Source organism: Salvelinus fontinalis, chromosome 18 (assembly GCF_029448725.1).
Source record: "Salvelinus fontinalis isolate EN_2023a chromosome 18, ASM2944872v1, whole genome shotgun sequence".
In the NCBI taxonomy this organism is placed as follows: Eukaryota; Metazoa; Chordata; class Actinopteri; order Salmoniformes; family Salmonidae; genus Salvelinus; species Salvelinus fontinalis.
Window position 1 is genome coordinate 6,929,887 of NC_074682.1, and position 17,738 is coordinate 6,947,624.

The following is a 17,738-nucleotide window of genomic DNA, read 5'->3' on the forward strand; positions in this document are numbered from 1 at the left end:
TGTGAGGAACTGAATAAAAATGATATACTGGCACACACTCGAATACGTTTGCTAAACTACAGGTTGCCCTGTGAAAACCAAAAGAGTTTTTTCAAGCAATGGTCTTTTAAGGGAGTATGCAAGCGCACTCGTTCAGGTCGCCTAGCCGACTTCGGCTAGCCGCCAGCCGTACTGAAGCATGCTGATGCCTCTAGGCCTCTAGCAGCAGTCAATCTAAATGGATTCCGTCCACTGTTTCCTTCTACTTGGCATTGTATTCTACACAAGTTGTAGTGTGTTATTGTTGTTGCTGTATAACAGTTTAATTCCCATGACAACAAGAATTCTCCTGCTTGGCTACCGGGAGGCTTCTCTGAGGTCAGGGAGAGGAGTTGAACAATGGGACATTGTGTCAGAAAGAGAGTTGTGTTGAGGTGTGTTATGTATTCAGTATGAACTCAAGCCTGTGTTAAAGAAAAATCTCTTCGACTAGGAGCACTGATCTAGGATCAGCTCCCCGGAGTCCCCTCTGTCCATATAATTGCATTCAGTATGATTTTTTTTTTTAAATGAATAGGCAAACAAGAAGGCAAGAAGGCATGTAATCCTAAAACAGCAGTCCTACTCTTGGTGAATATGAGCCCAGAACAACTCTGAGATAAATCTTCATATTTCTGAGGCCTGACTACTTGCTATATGACACAGATAGAAGTCCTTTGATAATGGAACACAACATTACAGAGTCTTCTAACGGGAGAGCTGACCCACACATCTTATGGAGCTGAACACAACAATGACAGATCGTTCCTACAACAGAACTCCCACCACACCCTCCAACGGATCTTCCAGACTGAACAATCGGGCACGTGGAGCTCAACACAGATGTGTTGGTTGGAGTTGTTACGGATGGAACCCTTACGCAAAGGGCATTGTTGCAATTACATTACATAGAATGTATCAACTTTTCTCTAACGTATGTGAACACAAAGAACTCTGAAGTCCAGATAAAGCTACATTCATTTCTCTGATTGCTGAAGACTGGCCAAAAAAACTCATTCCAGAATTCAATGTTTTGCTGATCGAACACAACATCCAACAGACCCAAACAAATCAGGTTCTAAATGTAGGTCACAGGAGGCTGCTGACGGGAAAAATGGCTCATAATAATGGCCGGAAAGGAGCAAACGGAATGGCATCAAACGCCTGGAAACCATGTGTTTGATGTATTTGAAACCATTCCACTGATTCCGCTCCACTCATTCCCACGAGCCCGTCCTCCCCGAATAAGGTTCCACCAACCTCCTGTGATGTAGGTCTATAGATTTTGCTCAGGAAATACACAGTGGGTTAACAGGGAAGGACTGGTGCCCATAGGCCTACTGTGGTTTCTGGAGTAAATGTTTTCCTGTAATCGGACTATTCTAGATCATCCTTTAACTATTTTATTGAGCATTCAGAGACAAACAACTGGTCAGTCAGACTGAAAATATCATTAGTAATAGTTCATGGAAGAGAGGGTCACTGTCTTAATACATTCCTGAAGGTTTAAATATCATCTGCGTCAGAGATATTTCCTTATGATTAACATTTCCTGCTCATATTTTAAAACCTCTATGGGATCGATGTCCCGATACCGGGACGGTTGAGCTAACGGGCGCTAATGTGATTAGCATGACGTTGTAAGTAACAAGAACATTTCCCAGGACATAGACATGTCTTATAACGTCAGAAAGCTTCAATTCTTGTTAATCTAACTGCACTGTCCAATTTACAGTAGCTATTACAGTGAAAAAAGACCATGCTATTGTTTGAGGAGAGTGCACAACGACAAAAAACTTTTATCACGGCAACTGGTTTGATACATTCACCTCTGAAGGTAAATGATATACTTACATTCAGTAATCTTGCTCTGATTTGTCCTCCTGAGGGTCCCAGAGATAAAATATAGCATAGTTTTGTTTGATAAAATCTATTTTTATATTTTAAATGTAGGAACTGGGTTCTACAGTTTGAACCCCTGCTGTCTCTGGCTCCACACCCACCCCTCCCGGCCATCTAGATGTGTGAAAGTTAGTGTATAAGCTAATGATCCATCATGTATGACATTCATGGGAGTGTGTAAACAAAAATGTTGTATCACCATAGAATTTTTGTATGTTCCCTATAGTTATGTACTTTTAAATGTTTGTATTATCTTTTACCAGAAGTAATGTGTTATATTATCCTACATTAATTTCACATTTCCACAAACTTCCAAGCGTTTCCTTTCAAATGGTATCAAGAATATGCACATCCTTCAGGTCCTGAGATACAGGCAGTTAGATTTGGGTATGTCATTTTAGGCGAAAATTGAAAAAAAAGGGTCCGATCCTTAGTCATTTACCGGTACGCAATTTCCACTTTGAAACGTCAGACTAGATTTTCCCTTACAAAAAATGGATCAACCCCTACACACATTATTTTCCGCAGTTAGTTAGCTGAGAGACTTTCTGACATGGAGAATATGATGAAGCCCGGAAACAACTCAGCATCTCCATCACCAACCCCCTTTCCTTCTCCAGTGCAACTTCCCCAGCCCTATAACTCCCAGCCCCCATCTCCCCATCGCTAGGTAAAAAGACAATTTAACATCATTTTCATCCAGTAGATAACTCAGCGGTCACTATTTGAAAGAAATCATACACATAGAACCTGTCGGCCTGACTTAGTATAAACTAGGCTGAGTAAAAGTTTTGAAACTAACTCAGGTCTTTGCTGTAGAGGCACAGCAGGTGCAGCCGCCCCAGGGAACATGCAACAACACTTCCTGTGCAGAGTAACAGGCGACAAGAGCCTTCCTCCACAAACGCACGCAGGCACACACTTAGCACGCACGCACACACACACACACACATGGCACTGAGTGCATGGGTACACAACAGATGGTAACTACTGTAGCTCTCTGTTTCACTATACAGATGTGGGATCTTAATTTGATCACCCTGTTGCAGGAGAACTTTCCTGCAATGCAGGAAATGTTAAAATTGTAGTGTATTTGAGATTTAAAAAGGCTTCTGAAGTTTAACTTCCACTTTGAAATTTCAGACTTGATTTTCCCTTACAAAAAAATGTATCAACCCCTACACATTATTTTCCCGCTGTAACAAACTTGCTTAAATTAAGATCCTACATCTGTACAGTGAAACTACCTCTGTTCCCTCCAGACCAGAGGACTTGTTTGTCTCACTAATATGTGACCGGTCTGTCCTAAAAGGTGGTAAGTATGTGATTGGATGATGCAACAAAAAGCCAAAAAGGTCAGCTACAATTGGATAACCTACCAATAGAACATTGTAGAATTCAAGGTTGAATAAAGAATCAATTATTTTGAGACATGCTTGTTTATGCATTCATGCATGTCATGTACTAACATTGCCTGACTACTACTAACAAGTTACGCAACTCAACTACCGCTGACCTTATAATGCAGCCTGAAACAGAAATCTATAAAATACATGGTAATTACATGCTATGCTCTGATTCAAACATCAGGAGTACCATTTTGTCAGTGTTACCAGCGTTAGCAGACTACTGTAGGACAATAGCTGTACTCAACAACAGAGCAGCTCTGGTAGGACTCTGTCACCATAAATATCTTTCACAGCATGGTTGCTACATATCCTCTCACTCTATCCTCTCACTCACCTTCTGATGCACAAATAGACAGCACCCCATCATGAGGGACCCCTGAGCCGGTTTGCTCCCCAGAGTCACAAAGTCACAGCAATGCTTTGCCTCCACAGTAAGGGCCACTGCTAGCCCGGATCCAGCCCGCTCCTTAGATAGTGCGGGTCACACACACTCTGATCCAGCTCCTCAGCTAGCCCATGGACACACACATTTAGATCCAGGCTTCTACCACCGTTAGCCCAGGCCACACAGACTCGAATCTAGTCTGCTCCTCTGCTAGCCAAGGACACAAGGTCTCACATCCAGCTTGCTCTTCACAGACGGGGTCCGCAGAGGTGTGTGTCTGTATCTGTATGAGTGTGTGTGTGAGAGAGAGGCTGAGTTGCGCTGCTTTGCAACAGGATGTGCTAGCGAGAAGGGAAACTGAGCTGATGCTATATCGGCCTGTGGAGCCACAATGGCCGGTAGACAACCTTGTTTTTTTGTTTTTCTTTTCGTTGTCTGGAGAGTTTGTGAACTGCCTGGCTTGCAACCTGTTCTGTCCCTGGTCACAGAGATACCCCCATCACACTATCTTGCCAACCTGAACCGCAATGTAATGGCTTCGTTGTTTTCTTTTCACATTGTCCTTTCGAGCACAGTTCCAGTAACTACAGCTTGGTTTGGCTCAGTTCTGATTGGTTCAGTAGTGTGAAAAGCCCTGTGTTGCCATGCTTCTGCCCTCTCCCTATGACTAGTACAATGCATCCATTAGGTAGGCCACTACTGGAGGTCAATAATGATCTGGCAGTAGTACAGGCCTTAAAAGCTCTATTTCCACAGAAAAATCCATGCTGTTGGAAATGTGTGATAGTATGAAATACTTTTATATCCTGCAAATCAACGTTTACCCCCACGATCAATTTTATCATCTCACTGCCTTTCCTTTGGGGAAATAAAGTGTATTCAATAATTTTTCATTCTAACCCTGATGACATAAATACACATACCAGGGCTAGGCCATATAAAACAAACATCATACTGTACAGTGGATGGTAAAGTATTTAGTCAATCATACACAAAACTGAAAACTAGCTGTTATTGGCAGAGGTTTGGAAATCTCTTTGTTATTGTCATGGTTCCACCTGTCACCAGAGGGCGGCAGAGACCGTCCTAGAGACATTAACTACACTCGGGTGTGTCCAATTTACTCATTATGGTGTCCCTGTTAGAAGTGTGTTTTCTGTTGTCCTTTGCAGAAGTTTGAATTGTTTAACATGTGTGGTTGTTTCCAGAGTGAGTTTTCAAAAACTTTGTGTTTTGTTGTTTTTTCAAGTGTACTGTGATCCTGTGGCTACCGTTTCTCAGTAAAGTATTATGTTTATTCTAAACCACTGATTCCTCGTCTGGTCTCTTCTCTGCACCTGGGTCCAACCTTACTACGTCACACTTATTGGTCTATTAACTAATGTACCTCTTGGTGATGTCACAAGGCAGGCCAAACCACCAAAGCAGGCTGAAATTTCAGGCAGTCTTTTCAAACAGCTCTTACACTAAAAGAGCATTATCATATTTTTTTTTACAATTTAACAGTATTGTTCCAACCTCATGTTGTGGAAATGTATATAAAACACAGGAAAATCACATTTTTTGACTGCACTGGGCTTTTAAACTTGAATAAAGCAAGTATGTCAGAAAAACATCTCGTGCAACTGTGCAGTACTAAAGTATGTGGGATTAAATAAAATATATTTAAGCAGGCGAGTCAGTTAAGAACAAATTCTTATTTACAATGATGGCCGAGGAAAAGTGGTTGAAAACTGCCTTTGTTCAGGGGCAGAACGACAGTTTTTTCCTTGTCAGCTCGGGGATTCGATCCAGCAACCTTTCGGTTACTGGCCTAACGCTCTAACCACTAGGCTACCCACCACCCCAAAATAATCCATGTTGAAACGAGAAAACAAGATCATATATTTTCCGCTCTACGGTTGGGGGCATTCAAGTTATTTTCGCGAAATGTATTTGCTGCAGCAAAGTACATTGATGGTGATGCCGTGCGCCAAGGTCCGTAGCAACTATCTTACAATAACTCATTTTAGAAATTACATTTCTGAAATATGCCCCTGAAGGTGCAGTTACATCCACTTTAAAGCATATGTTTTATGTGCTGCAGTACAGGTTCACATTTGAATAACTCCGACTGTATTTACCATTAATGATGTCACCACATTCACTGCCTGTTACTTTATGCTTTAATCCAATTCCTGTCTGAAAGCCACACTTAAGGTGTTTCCTGATCAATATGAGATACGTAGCATTTTGAGTTGACGCTAAACAAAGGGCTCTATACAGTCTGTATCGCGCAAGTTCAGCGCGATTTAAATGTAAAGGCAATAGTCCCGCGTCAGCGGAGACTGCGTTCACAGTAAACGCTGCATATGTCGGCTCAATCAGAAATCACCTTCACATTTATATCTCGGGAATTGGTAAACGCTTCAACAATACAGCTTGAATAGAGGCCCTAGCCTAGGAGGCGTAAATACTACAACATAGACATGATGTTATAAAAACATTAGATAACCTCACTGGAAACAAAATGTCATAGTCTTGCTAAAATCGTGTGGTTCCAGATTACAAGAATACTTTCAAGATTTACGGTCTTGTTCTTTGCCGCAGGGTAGGAAGCTGCACAGGCTGCATGTTACGCTGAAGGTTAAGAACAGGACACACGTCAGCGCACACAGTTCGTCTGTAGTGTACACACAGCCACCAATTATCCAGGTGCAGAGGGTGCAAAACATTTCAGAAGGTGCCAGGTAGAGTCAACACGGACTACACATGTCCCAGAGTGTAATTCCACTCTCCTTGGGGGAAAGAAATCCTCAGAGAGAAATAGATAACTGCGCCCAGCTAACTAACGTCTCTGGTTGAAGCGTTGCAGTTAAGAATATGGGAGAATTCAATAGTGTCTATTGCACTCTTAGGAACAGGGCAAACCAATGTATCAGACAGCTACAGCTCCAATAACACTAAAATGAGAGGTCACGCAAACAACACATCTCACTAAGAAGTGTAAGAGGAAAATTATTAAAAGCACAAACTCGACTATTTATGGGGAAATGGAGCAACATTTAGCCAGAACAGGTTCCCTTTTAACTCTGTGTCACCCTAAATGGTGGAGGGGAGAGTTGGTGAGGACAGCAGTGAACATAAATAATAATAATAGAAATCATTAGGACATGTCCCAAATGGTTCCCTTTTCCTTAGTGCACTACATAGGGAATAGGGTGCCATTTTGGGACACAAACCTGGTTGGCTGAGCTCCTGGTTGAGGGAACAGGACATGCATGCCCCGGGGAAAGATAGTGTTGTCTTGGGACTTAACACAACAAAGAACATGGCTGCACTTTCGAATGATTTATTGTCACGTTACAGTATGTCATGCATAATCATTTGCAGGCCTATTTAGTGTATGAACTATGCACTAATGAATTTGGATGAACATGTGTTATGTGTGCCATTCTAATTTTGGGCACATAGCCAGGTCATTCAAAAATGAACAAATCAGAAAACAAAGGAAACCTCTCCAGTAAGCAGAGATAAATAATCGGAGTTGGATAAAGGCTGAGTTGATGAGTGGAAAACTGCATCAACTCCCCTCCAGCTCTCCCTGCTATGACATAACAGGCAGAATAAGGCAGGGAGGAGACAGGGAGGCAGGACTACTCCCAAGTTCTGTGCTGTTATGTACCAGGAGCCAGGAAAGACTGAAATAAACCAAGAATACCCTGTCAGTCTCTAAGGAGGTACGTACTAGTTAGTCACTTATACAATAGTCTTCTTTCCAACCTGTGTCTTCAAGCGAGGATACTACACAACAGTCTTCTTCCCACTCTGTGTCTTCAAGCGAGGATACTACACAACAGTCTTCTTCCCACTCTGTGTCTTCAAGCGAGGATACTTATTGTATACAATGACGTACATCCGTCAGATCGGGCACTTATAGCAGCCACCAATGTGACGGGACCCTAAAATATCAGGCAATAACACCCTGATGAAGGATTTACGCTGAAACACATTGTTTCATTCATTCCTCCTCTAGTATTCAGCTATTGAAACAGTTGAAACAGAGAGAAACTGTTCTGGTTACCATGGTTTAGATGTAGCATGCCTCCAGGCCCCTTATCTAGTCAGGACATGGCCTTTTCTTTGAGATGGATACGACATCTCAAAGAGTAGAGGCTATTGCTCTTCTGTTCTCTTCATACTTGGCTGCTTTGCCTGCCTCGGAGTAGGGGGAATACACAAAAACAAATGGGCCAGTTTGGTGTGTGTGCGTACGTGCGTGTGTACGCGTGCATGCACGTGTGTCGAAGACAAAAGGCTTTGATGAGGAGCCAGGTAGGAGAAACGGTCAGTGGTCACGCTGTCCTGTCCGTTAGGAGCTGACCAGACAGGACCAAACGCTGCAGCAGCATGACTAGGTCCCGGTCCAGACCTAGAGAAGGCCTGCCCTGCTGCCCGGTTCTGATCTCCTGTTCCTGACTATCACAGAACTCGGCCAAATGAGACATTGACAAGCAGAAGAAGAAAAAATCCTGACAGTGAATAGCAATGACAAAGAACTATAAGCCTAGCTGGATTAAGGAGGCCCAAGTCTAAGGCAAGCGTTAATGACTTGTGATCAAAAATGGACAAATTTGCAATGTGCTCCAAATGCCCAAAACTCTTCTTCTTTAGCTAGATAAAACAAATCTAATGAAAACATTTTATTTCATTTGAAGGAATCCTATGAGAAACACAGTTGTACAGAAAAAGCCAACTGTATAACTTTGTTTGGAACGTTCTCTAAGATAACTTGGCTGCTGTAAATGATGTTGCTGTGTCTATAAAGCATCGTATTTGGGGGAAACTCCTATTTGTGTTCAAGCCTCTTCGGGCACACCCCCTCCCAGTGCCAGACAAACCTAGCACCTATCCTGACAACACAGTGTGCTTTCCAGGCATGGACTGGCACAGTCACTGGTACAATAAGGCCTCGGAGTCTGATACCATCAAACATCCACTCACTGCCAACGTACACCAAAGTCCTGCTAAGTTGTTCTAATCATTCGAACCCAAACGAAAACTGTGTGCAATCAAAAGCAACTGCGAGGAGAATCAAGGAAATACAAGCAAGAAGAAGTGCCGGTCTGTGCTTCAAAGCTGTTGTCAAAGACTTGAGAATGTTAAAGGTCCAGTTGACACCCGCAGGATTGTTCTTTTCATGCCACCTTAATAATATGTTAAAAAATAAGTAACAAGCCAGTAATTACTGAAGAGATAGTAAATATGTCATGCGGTCTGTTTGATATATCAAAGACACAGTATACGCTGTGGCTCCAACTGAAATCTCTGGAATGTTTCAAACATCAAAGCCTTGAAGTGCAACACAACATTCTGACGCTTCAGACCCAAAAGAGGGCATTTTCCAAAATGTGTTGGGTTTAACAACAAAACACGACTATTTCAAACAAACTTTCATCTTCTACAAAATCCTGACCAGAGATGCCGCGGAGCAGACAAATAGTGCTGTGTCTTAACCGAAGTAAGAAAGAAAAGCCAGGGCTCTGGTTTCCTCTCCAGTGGCTGAATTAGTCCGGGATTCCAGAGCTCATCCCTGAGCGTGAGGTGCCAAAGAGGTGCCAGCCCCTGGCCTTGTTTATGTTGGCTGTTCCAACCACTATACTCACTGTCTGCTCGCCCAATCGACCACGTCTCGGTCCCAGCGCTAGCGTCACAGCAATGTGTAGGAGGGCGAACTGAGCTGAGGCCGAAAGCCATGGCAGGAAGGGGAAAGGCGGGGCAATGAATCACTCTCTTTATCATATTGACTGTCAGGTAGGACAGGGCAGGGCAGGGCAGGAATGTCTTCATATTGACTGACAAGAGTCCTCAAGTTACTAGGACCTCAGATGATAGGTTCTTTGACCTGAGTCAACTGATCTGTAGCCACAGTGTGTAAGTGTTAAAGATGATGTTACACTAGTCTTACCCAGAGCCTAACATTTAGGTATTCCAAACATATTCCTTATAGAAGGCTTGGATACAATCCAAATAGAAGGCTCTGGGCCTACCTATCGTTTCCTTACAATGTACTAATAACTGCTCTTACATAAGGCCATTGTGTTCTAAAACGTTACACAACATACATTTTGATGTCTTTGTTTCCTCCCTGCCTGACAGTAATACCCGAAGCTGTAATAAATTCAAGACTCTCAAAAGCAAAACTGGCTAGTTCTTAATTCCTCTGCCCTTCAGTTTCATTTGAAATATAAACCGTAATCAAATGCTTTAAAGATCAATCCAGTTTGTTCACACTTTTCAGAGTGAAAGCTAAATTATTCTATAGACCAAAACACATTTAGGCTGAGTCTGAAATTGCACCCACTTCCATACATAAGAGTGCACTAATTTTGACCAGGGAACATACAGGCACCTCTCTCTCAGGCAGAGCCAGTCCTTCAATATAACTCCAGACACACATACAGGGGAGAGACAATTGCAGGGCATCCTGGGTGAGGATAAAAAAATAACTTCATTTAACTAGGCAAGTCAGTTAAGAACAAATTCTTATTGACAATGACGGCCTACCCCGGACGATGCTGGGCCAATTGTGCGCCACCCTATGGAACTCTCAATCACAGCCGGATGTGATACAGCCTGGATTCGAAGCAGGGACTGTAGTGACACCTCTTGCACTGAGATGCAGTGCCTTAGACCGCTGCGCCACTCGGGAGCCCAAATCATGCATGATTTGCATGACAAAATTACATAATGTCCTACTGGTAAATAAAAAATAAAAAAAATAAACAAACATTACTTATTTTAAGTGGGGATAAGAGATCCATCGTTGTCAGAATGATTGGGAATCAGAATCAATCAAATTGCTCTAAGGAAGATTCAGGGGAGTATGAATATGACGCATTGTTGATGCATTCACCCATGTGCGCACACACACGCACGCACGCACGCACGCGCACGCACACACACACACACACACACGCATGCACACACACACACACGCACGCACGCACGCACACACACGCACGCACGCACACACACACACACACACACGGTCTCATTCGGATGCTGACTAACAATAGTTCTAACATTATGTAAACCACTTACCCCTCTGAACATCCAGCTGTCGGGTGACGGGAGGAGAGAGAAGGAGCTCTTTTTTTGCAGTGTCTGCCTGAAGGAGAGGAGAGTAAGAGAGGGTCAGAGAAAGAAAATAAAAGCAGTGTAAATCTCTGTCCATTAAACCACAGTACAGTCCAAACAAAGACATTGAAGATACTGCAGCAGCCCCAGCCTCTAATCACATTCACTCAAGTCATACCCTCAGAGACCAAACAAATGACATCACCACTCTGTTAATGTTAATGGGGACTTGCACTGGTGGAGTGGCCCTTTGAACTTCAGGAAACAGCTAATGGAACCTAAACACACGCATGCACACTCTCTCTCTCACACGCACGCATGCACGCACGCACACACACACACACACGCACACACGCACACACACACACACACACACAGCTGAAGGAAACGACACCCATGCAGGTCCATAAACACTTATTGAAGTTTAATTTATTTAAAAAATATTTTCTACATTGTAGAAAAACAGTGAAGACATCAAAACGATGAAATAACACATATGGAATCATGTAGTAACCAAAAAAGTGTTAAAAATCAAAATATATTTTATATTTGAGATTCTTCAAAGTAATTAATAAGTGTGCCTTGTTAAAAGTTCATTTGTGGAATTTCTTTCCTTCCTAATGCTTTTGAGCCAATCAGTTGTGATGTGACAAGGTAGGGGTGGTTTACAGAAGATAGCCCTATTTGGTAAAAGACCAAGTCCATATTATAGCAAGAACAGTTCAAATAAGCAAAGAGAAATGACAGTCCATCATTACTTTAAGATATGAAGGTCAGTCAATTCTGAAAATGTCAAGAACTTTGAAAGTTTCTTCAAGTGCAGTTGCAAAAACCATCTAGCGCTATGATGAAATTGGCTCTCATGAGGACCACCACAGGAAAGGAAGACCCAGAGTTACCTCTGCTGCAGAGGATAAGTTCATTAGAGTTACCAGCCTCAGAAATTGCAGCCCAAATAAATGCTTCACAGAGATAAAGTAACAGACACATCTCAACATCAACTGTTCAGAGCAGACTGCGTGAATCAGGCCTTCATGGTTGAATTGCTGCAAAGAAACCACTACTAAAGGACACCAATAAGAAGAAGAGACTTGCTTGGGCCAAGAGACATAAGCAATGGACATTGGACTGGTGCAAATCTGTCCATTGGTCTGATGAGTCCAAATTTGAGATGTTTTTTTTCCAACCTCTGTGTCTTTGTGAGATGCAGAGTAGGTGAACGGATTATCTCTGCATGTGTGGTTCCCACCGTGAAGAATGGAGGTGGGGATGCTTTGCTGGTGACACTGTCTGTGATTTATTTACAATTCAAGGCACATTTAACCAGCATGGCTACGACAGCATTATGCAGTGATACGCCATCTCATCTGGTTTGCGCTTCGTTTGACTGTCATTTGTTTTTCAACTGGACAATGACCCAAAACACCTCCAGGCTGTGTAAGGGCTATTTCACCAAGAAGGAGAGTGATGGAGTACTGTATCAGATGACCTGGCCTCCACAATCACCCGACCTCAACCCAATTGAGATGGTTTGGGATAAGTTGGACCGCAGAGTGAAGGAAAAGTGCTCAGCATATGTGGGAACTCCTTCAAGACTGTTGGAAAAGCATTCCAGGTCAAGCTGGTTGAGAGAATGCCAAGTGTGCAAAGCTGTCATCAAGGCAAATGGTGGCTACTTTGAAGAATCTTAAATATAAAATATATTTTTATTTGTTTAACACTTTTTTGCTTACTACATGATTCCATATGTGTTATTTCATAGTTTTGATGTCTTTACTATTACAATCTACAATGTAGAAAATAGTAAAATAAATAAAGATAAACCCTTGAGGTGTTCTAAAACTTTTGACTGGTACTGTATATATTTATTATAATATATCTCTGTCAGTTGTCTCAAGACTTAAAAATCCTAGTTTAACCCGAAGAGGATTAAATCCTCCCCTTGAAGTGGATTTAACAGGTGAAATCAATAATGGATCATAGCTTTCACCTGGTCAGTCTGTCATGGAAAGAGCAGTGTTTATAGGTTTTATACCAATTTTCTGAATAAATAGCTTCTAAAATACACTGTATATGTAAACAGACCATAAATGTCTCAATTGTTGCTTTCCTGGAAAGCTAAGCGTGCTATTATATGATACAATATCACTACTTGTTGCATTTACAGCTTGTCTAAGTCCTATCAGCTACTGATTTCAACCAGTGTATGGCTGTGGATTGACTGCATTGTTTAAATGGAATGTTGATGTATTGGCATTTAATTAGAAAAATGTATGGAATCATTCCTCTACAACTGGCTGTCTAACTAGCTAACAAACATAAGCCTACAGTGCAGATAAAATCTTCAAATTCATTATTTTACACTATCTTATCAAAGCACTGGCAAACCATGGTCGACCAACTCCCTGACCAAAATGGCTGAACTTTTATTCCATCATAAGCAGGTTCATGTCCCTCCTATGTAGTTTTTTAATTCCTAATTCTATGGGGGTGAGATCTCCAGAGAGTTTGGGGTTCAGGGGTGTGTGATACGCCAGTGCCTTTATGGTACACTCTTAGAAAAGAACGTGCTATCTAGAACCTAAAAAGGGTTCATCGGCTGTCCCCATTGGAGAACCCTTTGAAGAATCCTTTTTGGTTCCATGTAGGACCCGCTGTGGAAAGGGTTCTACATCGAACCAAAATGTGTTCTCCTACAGGGACAGCCAAAGAACCCTTTTGGAACCCTTTTTTCTAAGAGTGTAAGAGCTAATGGACAGAAGCAGCATTGTCTGAAGAGTCTGAAGATGGCCACGATACATGGTTCATTGATGATTCAGGACCCTTCAAAGACCTGACGATGGTGACGATCAGAGCCATCTATTTACGTGACGGCGTGTTTAAAGTGTGCTCAAGAGTTCAAAACTGGGAAGCCAGGCTTGAGTCACAGACTGTAGGAATGACAGAGACAGATAGCGTGGTTTTGTTTGAACAGTTGCAGCTGCTACAGTGAGGTTACATTAAGGCCTTGAGGGGGGGGGGGGGTGAGTGGAGTGTGTGCCTTGGATGGTCTGAAGAGCAGACACGATTCCAACCTCTACTCCCAGGTTAGTCTCCTGTGACACACTGTAACATAAATCTTAACTGGCCAGCGCACGGGAGATTTTGTTCTGGGTTCAGACCTTCGTCCAAAAGGTGGCCAGCCAGTAAGTAGCTACGAGCTGAAATAAATGACAGTCAGCGTCACACAATAGGAAATAAGCTCAGTCAGTAGTCACTAGCACACAAATACAATAACCGAGTTAAACAACCATAGGTCTTGGCTCCTCCGTAAGGTCAGAGTTCGATATAAGACTTCAGGCCTAAGTCTGTAAACAAGCTAAGCACATGTCAGTAACATATTGAATCAAATCTAATTTCATTGGTCACATACACATGGTTAGCAGATGTTAACGCGAGTGTAGGGAAATGCTTGTGCTTCTAGTTCCGACAGTGCAGTAATATCTAACAAGTAATCTAACAATTCCCCAACAACTACCTAACACACACAAATCTAAAGGGGTGAATGAGAATATGTACATACAAGTATATGGATGGCCAAGCGGCATAGGCAAGGTGCAATATATGGTATAAAATACAGTTTATATATGTGATATGAGTAATGTAAGATATGTAAATATTATGAAAGTGGCATAATTTAAAGTGGCATTGTTTAAAGTGACTAGTGATCCATTTATTAAAGTGTCCAGTGATTGGGTCTCAATGTAGGCAACAGCCTCTCTGAGTTAGTGATTGCTGTTTAGCAGTCTGATGGCCTTGAGATAGAAGCTGTTTTTCAGTCTCTCCATCCCAGCTTTGATGCACCTGTACTGACCTCGCCTTCTGGATGGTAGCGGGGTGAACAGGCAGTGGCTCGGGTGGTTGTTGTCCTTGATGATCTTTTTGGCCTTCCTGTGACATCGGGTGCTGTAGGTGTCATGGAGTGCAGGTAGTTTGCCCCCGGTGCAGACCGCACCACCCTCTGGAGAGCCTTGCGGTTGAGGGCGATGCAGTTGCCGACAGGATGCTCTCGATTGTGCATCTGTAAAAGTTTGTGAGGGTTTTGGGTGACAAGTCAAATTTCTTCAGCCTCCTGAGGTTCTTCACCACACTGACAGTGTGGGTGGACCATTTCAGTTTCTGTGATGTGTACGCCGAGGAACTTAAAACTTTCCACCTTCTCCACTGCTGTCCCTTCAATGTGGATAGGGGCGTGCTCCCTCTGCTGTTTCCTTAAGTCCACGATCATCTCCTTTATTTTGTTGACATTGAGTGAGAGGTTGTTTTCCTGACACCACACCCCAAGTCCCCTTACCTCCTCCCTATAGGCTGTCTCCTCGTTGCTGGTAATAAAGCCCACTACTGTTGTGTCGTCTGCAAACTTGATGATTGAGTTGGAGGCGTGCATGGCCACACAGTCATGGGTGAAAAGGGAGTACAGGAGGGGGCTGAGCACGCACTCCTGTGGGACGCCAGTGTTGAGGGTCAGCGAAGTGCAGCATTCTGCAGCGATATGCCATCCCATCTGGTTTGGGTTTAGTGGGACTATCATTTGTTTTTCAACAGGACAATGACCCAACACAACTCCAGGCTGTGTAAGGGCTATTTTACCAAGAAGGAGAGTGATGGTGTGCTGCATCAGATGACCTGGCCTCCACAATCACCCGACCTCAACCCAATTGAGGTGGTTTGGGATGAGCCGGACCGCAGAGTGAAGGAAAAGCAGCCAACAAGTGCTCAGCATATGTGGGATCTCCTTCAAGACTGTTGGAAAAGCATTCCAGGTCAAGCTGGTTGAGAGAATGCCAAGATTGTGCAAAGCTGTCATCAAGGCAAAGGGTGGCTATTTGAAGAATCTCAAATATAAAATATATTTTAACACTTTTTGGGTTATAACATGATTCCATATGTGTTACTTCATAGTTTTGATGTCTTCACTATTATTCTACAATGTAGAAAATAGTAAAAATAAAGAAAAACCCTTGAATGAGTAGACGTTCTAAAACTTTGGACCGGTAGTGAATACCATAAGGCCCTTCTTTGAGGGCCTAGTTACAGTTGAAGTCGGAAGTTTACACACACCTTAGCCAAATACATTTAAACTCCGTTTTTCACAATTCATGACATTTAATCCTAGTAAAAATTCCCTGTCTTAGGTCAGTTAGGATCACCACTTTATTTTAAGAATGTGAAATGTCAGAATAATAGCAGAGAGTGATTTATTTCAGCTTTTATTTCTTTCATCACATTCCTAGTGGGTCAGAAGTTTACATACACTCAATTAGTATTTGGTAGCATTGCCTTTAAATTGTTTAACTTGGGTCAAATGTTTTGGGTAGCCTTCCACAATAAGTTGGGTGAATTTTGGCCCATTCCTCCTGACAGAGCTGGTGCAACTGAGTCAGGATTGTAGGCCTCCTTGCTCGCACACACTTTTTCAGTTCTGCCCACAAATTTTCTATGGGCTTGAGGTCAGAGCTTTGAGATGGCCGCTCCAATACCTTGACTTTGTTGTCATTAAGCCATTTTGCCACAACTTTGGAAGTATGCTTGGTGTCAATGTCCATTTGGAACACCCATTAGCGACCAATCTTTAACTTCCTGACTGATGTCTTGAGATGTTGCTTCAATGTATCCACATAATTTCCCTTCCTCCTGATGCCATCTATTTTTTTAAGTGCACCTGTACCTGCTGCAACAAAGCACCCCCACAACATGATGCTGCCACCCCCGTGCTTCACGGTTGAGATGGTGTTCTTCGGCTTGCAAGCCTCCCCCTTTTTCCTCCTAACATAACGATGGTCATTATGGCCAAACAGTTCTATTTTTGATTCATCAGACCAGAGGACATTAATCCAAAAAGTACGATATTTGTCCCCATGTGCAGTTGCAAACCGTAGTCTGGCTTTTTTTATGGTGGTTTTGGAGAAGTGGCTTCTTCCTTGCTGGTCGGCCTTTCAGGTTATGTCTATATAGGACTCGTTTTACTGTGGATATAGATACTTTTGTACCCGTTTCCTCCAGCATTTTCACAAGGTCCTTTGCTGTTGTTCTTGGATTGATTTGCACTTTTCACACCAAAGTACGTTCATCTCTAGGAGACAGAACGCGTCTCCTTCCTGAGCGGTATGACTGCTGCGTGGTCCCATGATGTTTATACTTGCGTACTATTGTTTGTACAGATGAACGTGGTACCTTCAGGCATTTGGAAATGTCTCCCAAGGATGAACCAGACTTGTGGAGGTCTACAAAAAAAAGAAATTGAGGTCTTGGCTGATTTCTTTTGATTTTCCCATGATGTCAAGCAAAGAGGCACTGAGTTTGAAGGTAGGCCTTGGAATACATCCACAGGTACACCTCCAATTGACTCAAATTATGTCAATTAGCCTATCAGAAGCTTCTAAAGCCATGACATCATCTTCAGGAATTTTCCAAGCTGTTTATAGGCACAGTCAACTTAATGTATATATACTTGTGACCCATAGGAATTGTGATACAGTGAATTATAAGTGAAATAATCTGTCTGTAAACAATTGTTGGAAAAATGACTTGTGTCATGCACAAGGTAGATATCCTAACTGACTTGCCAAAACTATAGTTTGTTAACAAGACATTTGTGGAGTGGTTGAAAGATGAGTTTTTATGACTCCAATCTAAATGTATGTAAACTTCCGATGCGTTAATCTTTACATACAGTGCCTTCAGAAAGTATTCATACCACTTAACTTATTCCACATTTTGTTGTGTTACAGCCTGAATTGAAAATGTATTACATTTATTTTGTTTACTCACTCATCTACACACAATAGCCCTAAATAACAAAGTAAACACATGTTTTTAGAATTTTTGCAAATGTATTGAAAATGAAATACAGAAAAATCCTATTT

At 42.3% G+C, this 17,738-nt stretch overlaps 1 protein-coding gene across 2 annotated transcripts in view; it reads right to left on the bottom strand.

Annotated features, from left to right (window-relative positions):
• LOC129814868 (rho guanine nucleotide exchange factor 3-like) overlaps positions 1–17,738 on the bottom strand; it is a 96,930-nt gene that overhangs the window by 55,934 nt on the left and 23,258 nt on the right. The window contains exon 2 of one of the 2 annotated variants that reach the window (XM_055867977.1): positions 10,798–10,864. In XM_055867977.1, coding sequence (XP_055723952.1) covers positions 10,798–10,864 — 67 coding nt within the window. Of the gene's footprint in view, positions 1–3,663; positions 4,028–10,797; positions 10,865–17,738 lie in introns of those variants that run through there. The other variant, XM_055867978.1, reaches the window with a different exon arrangement.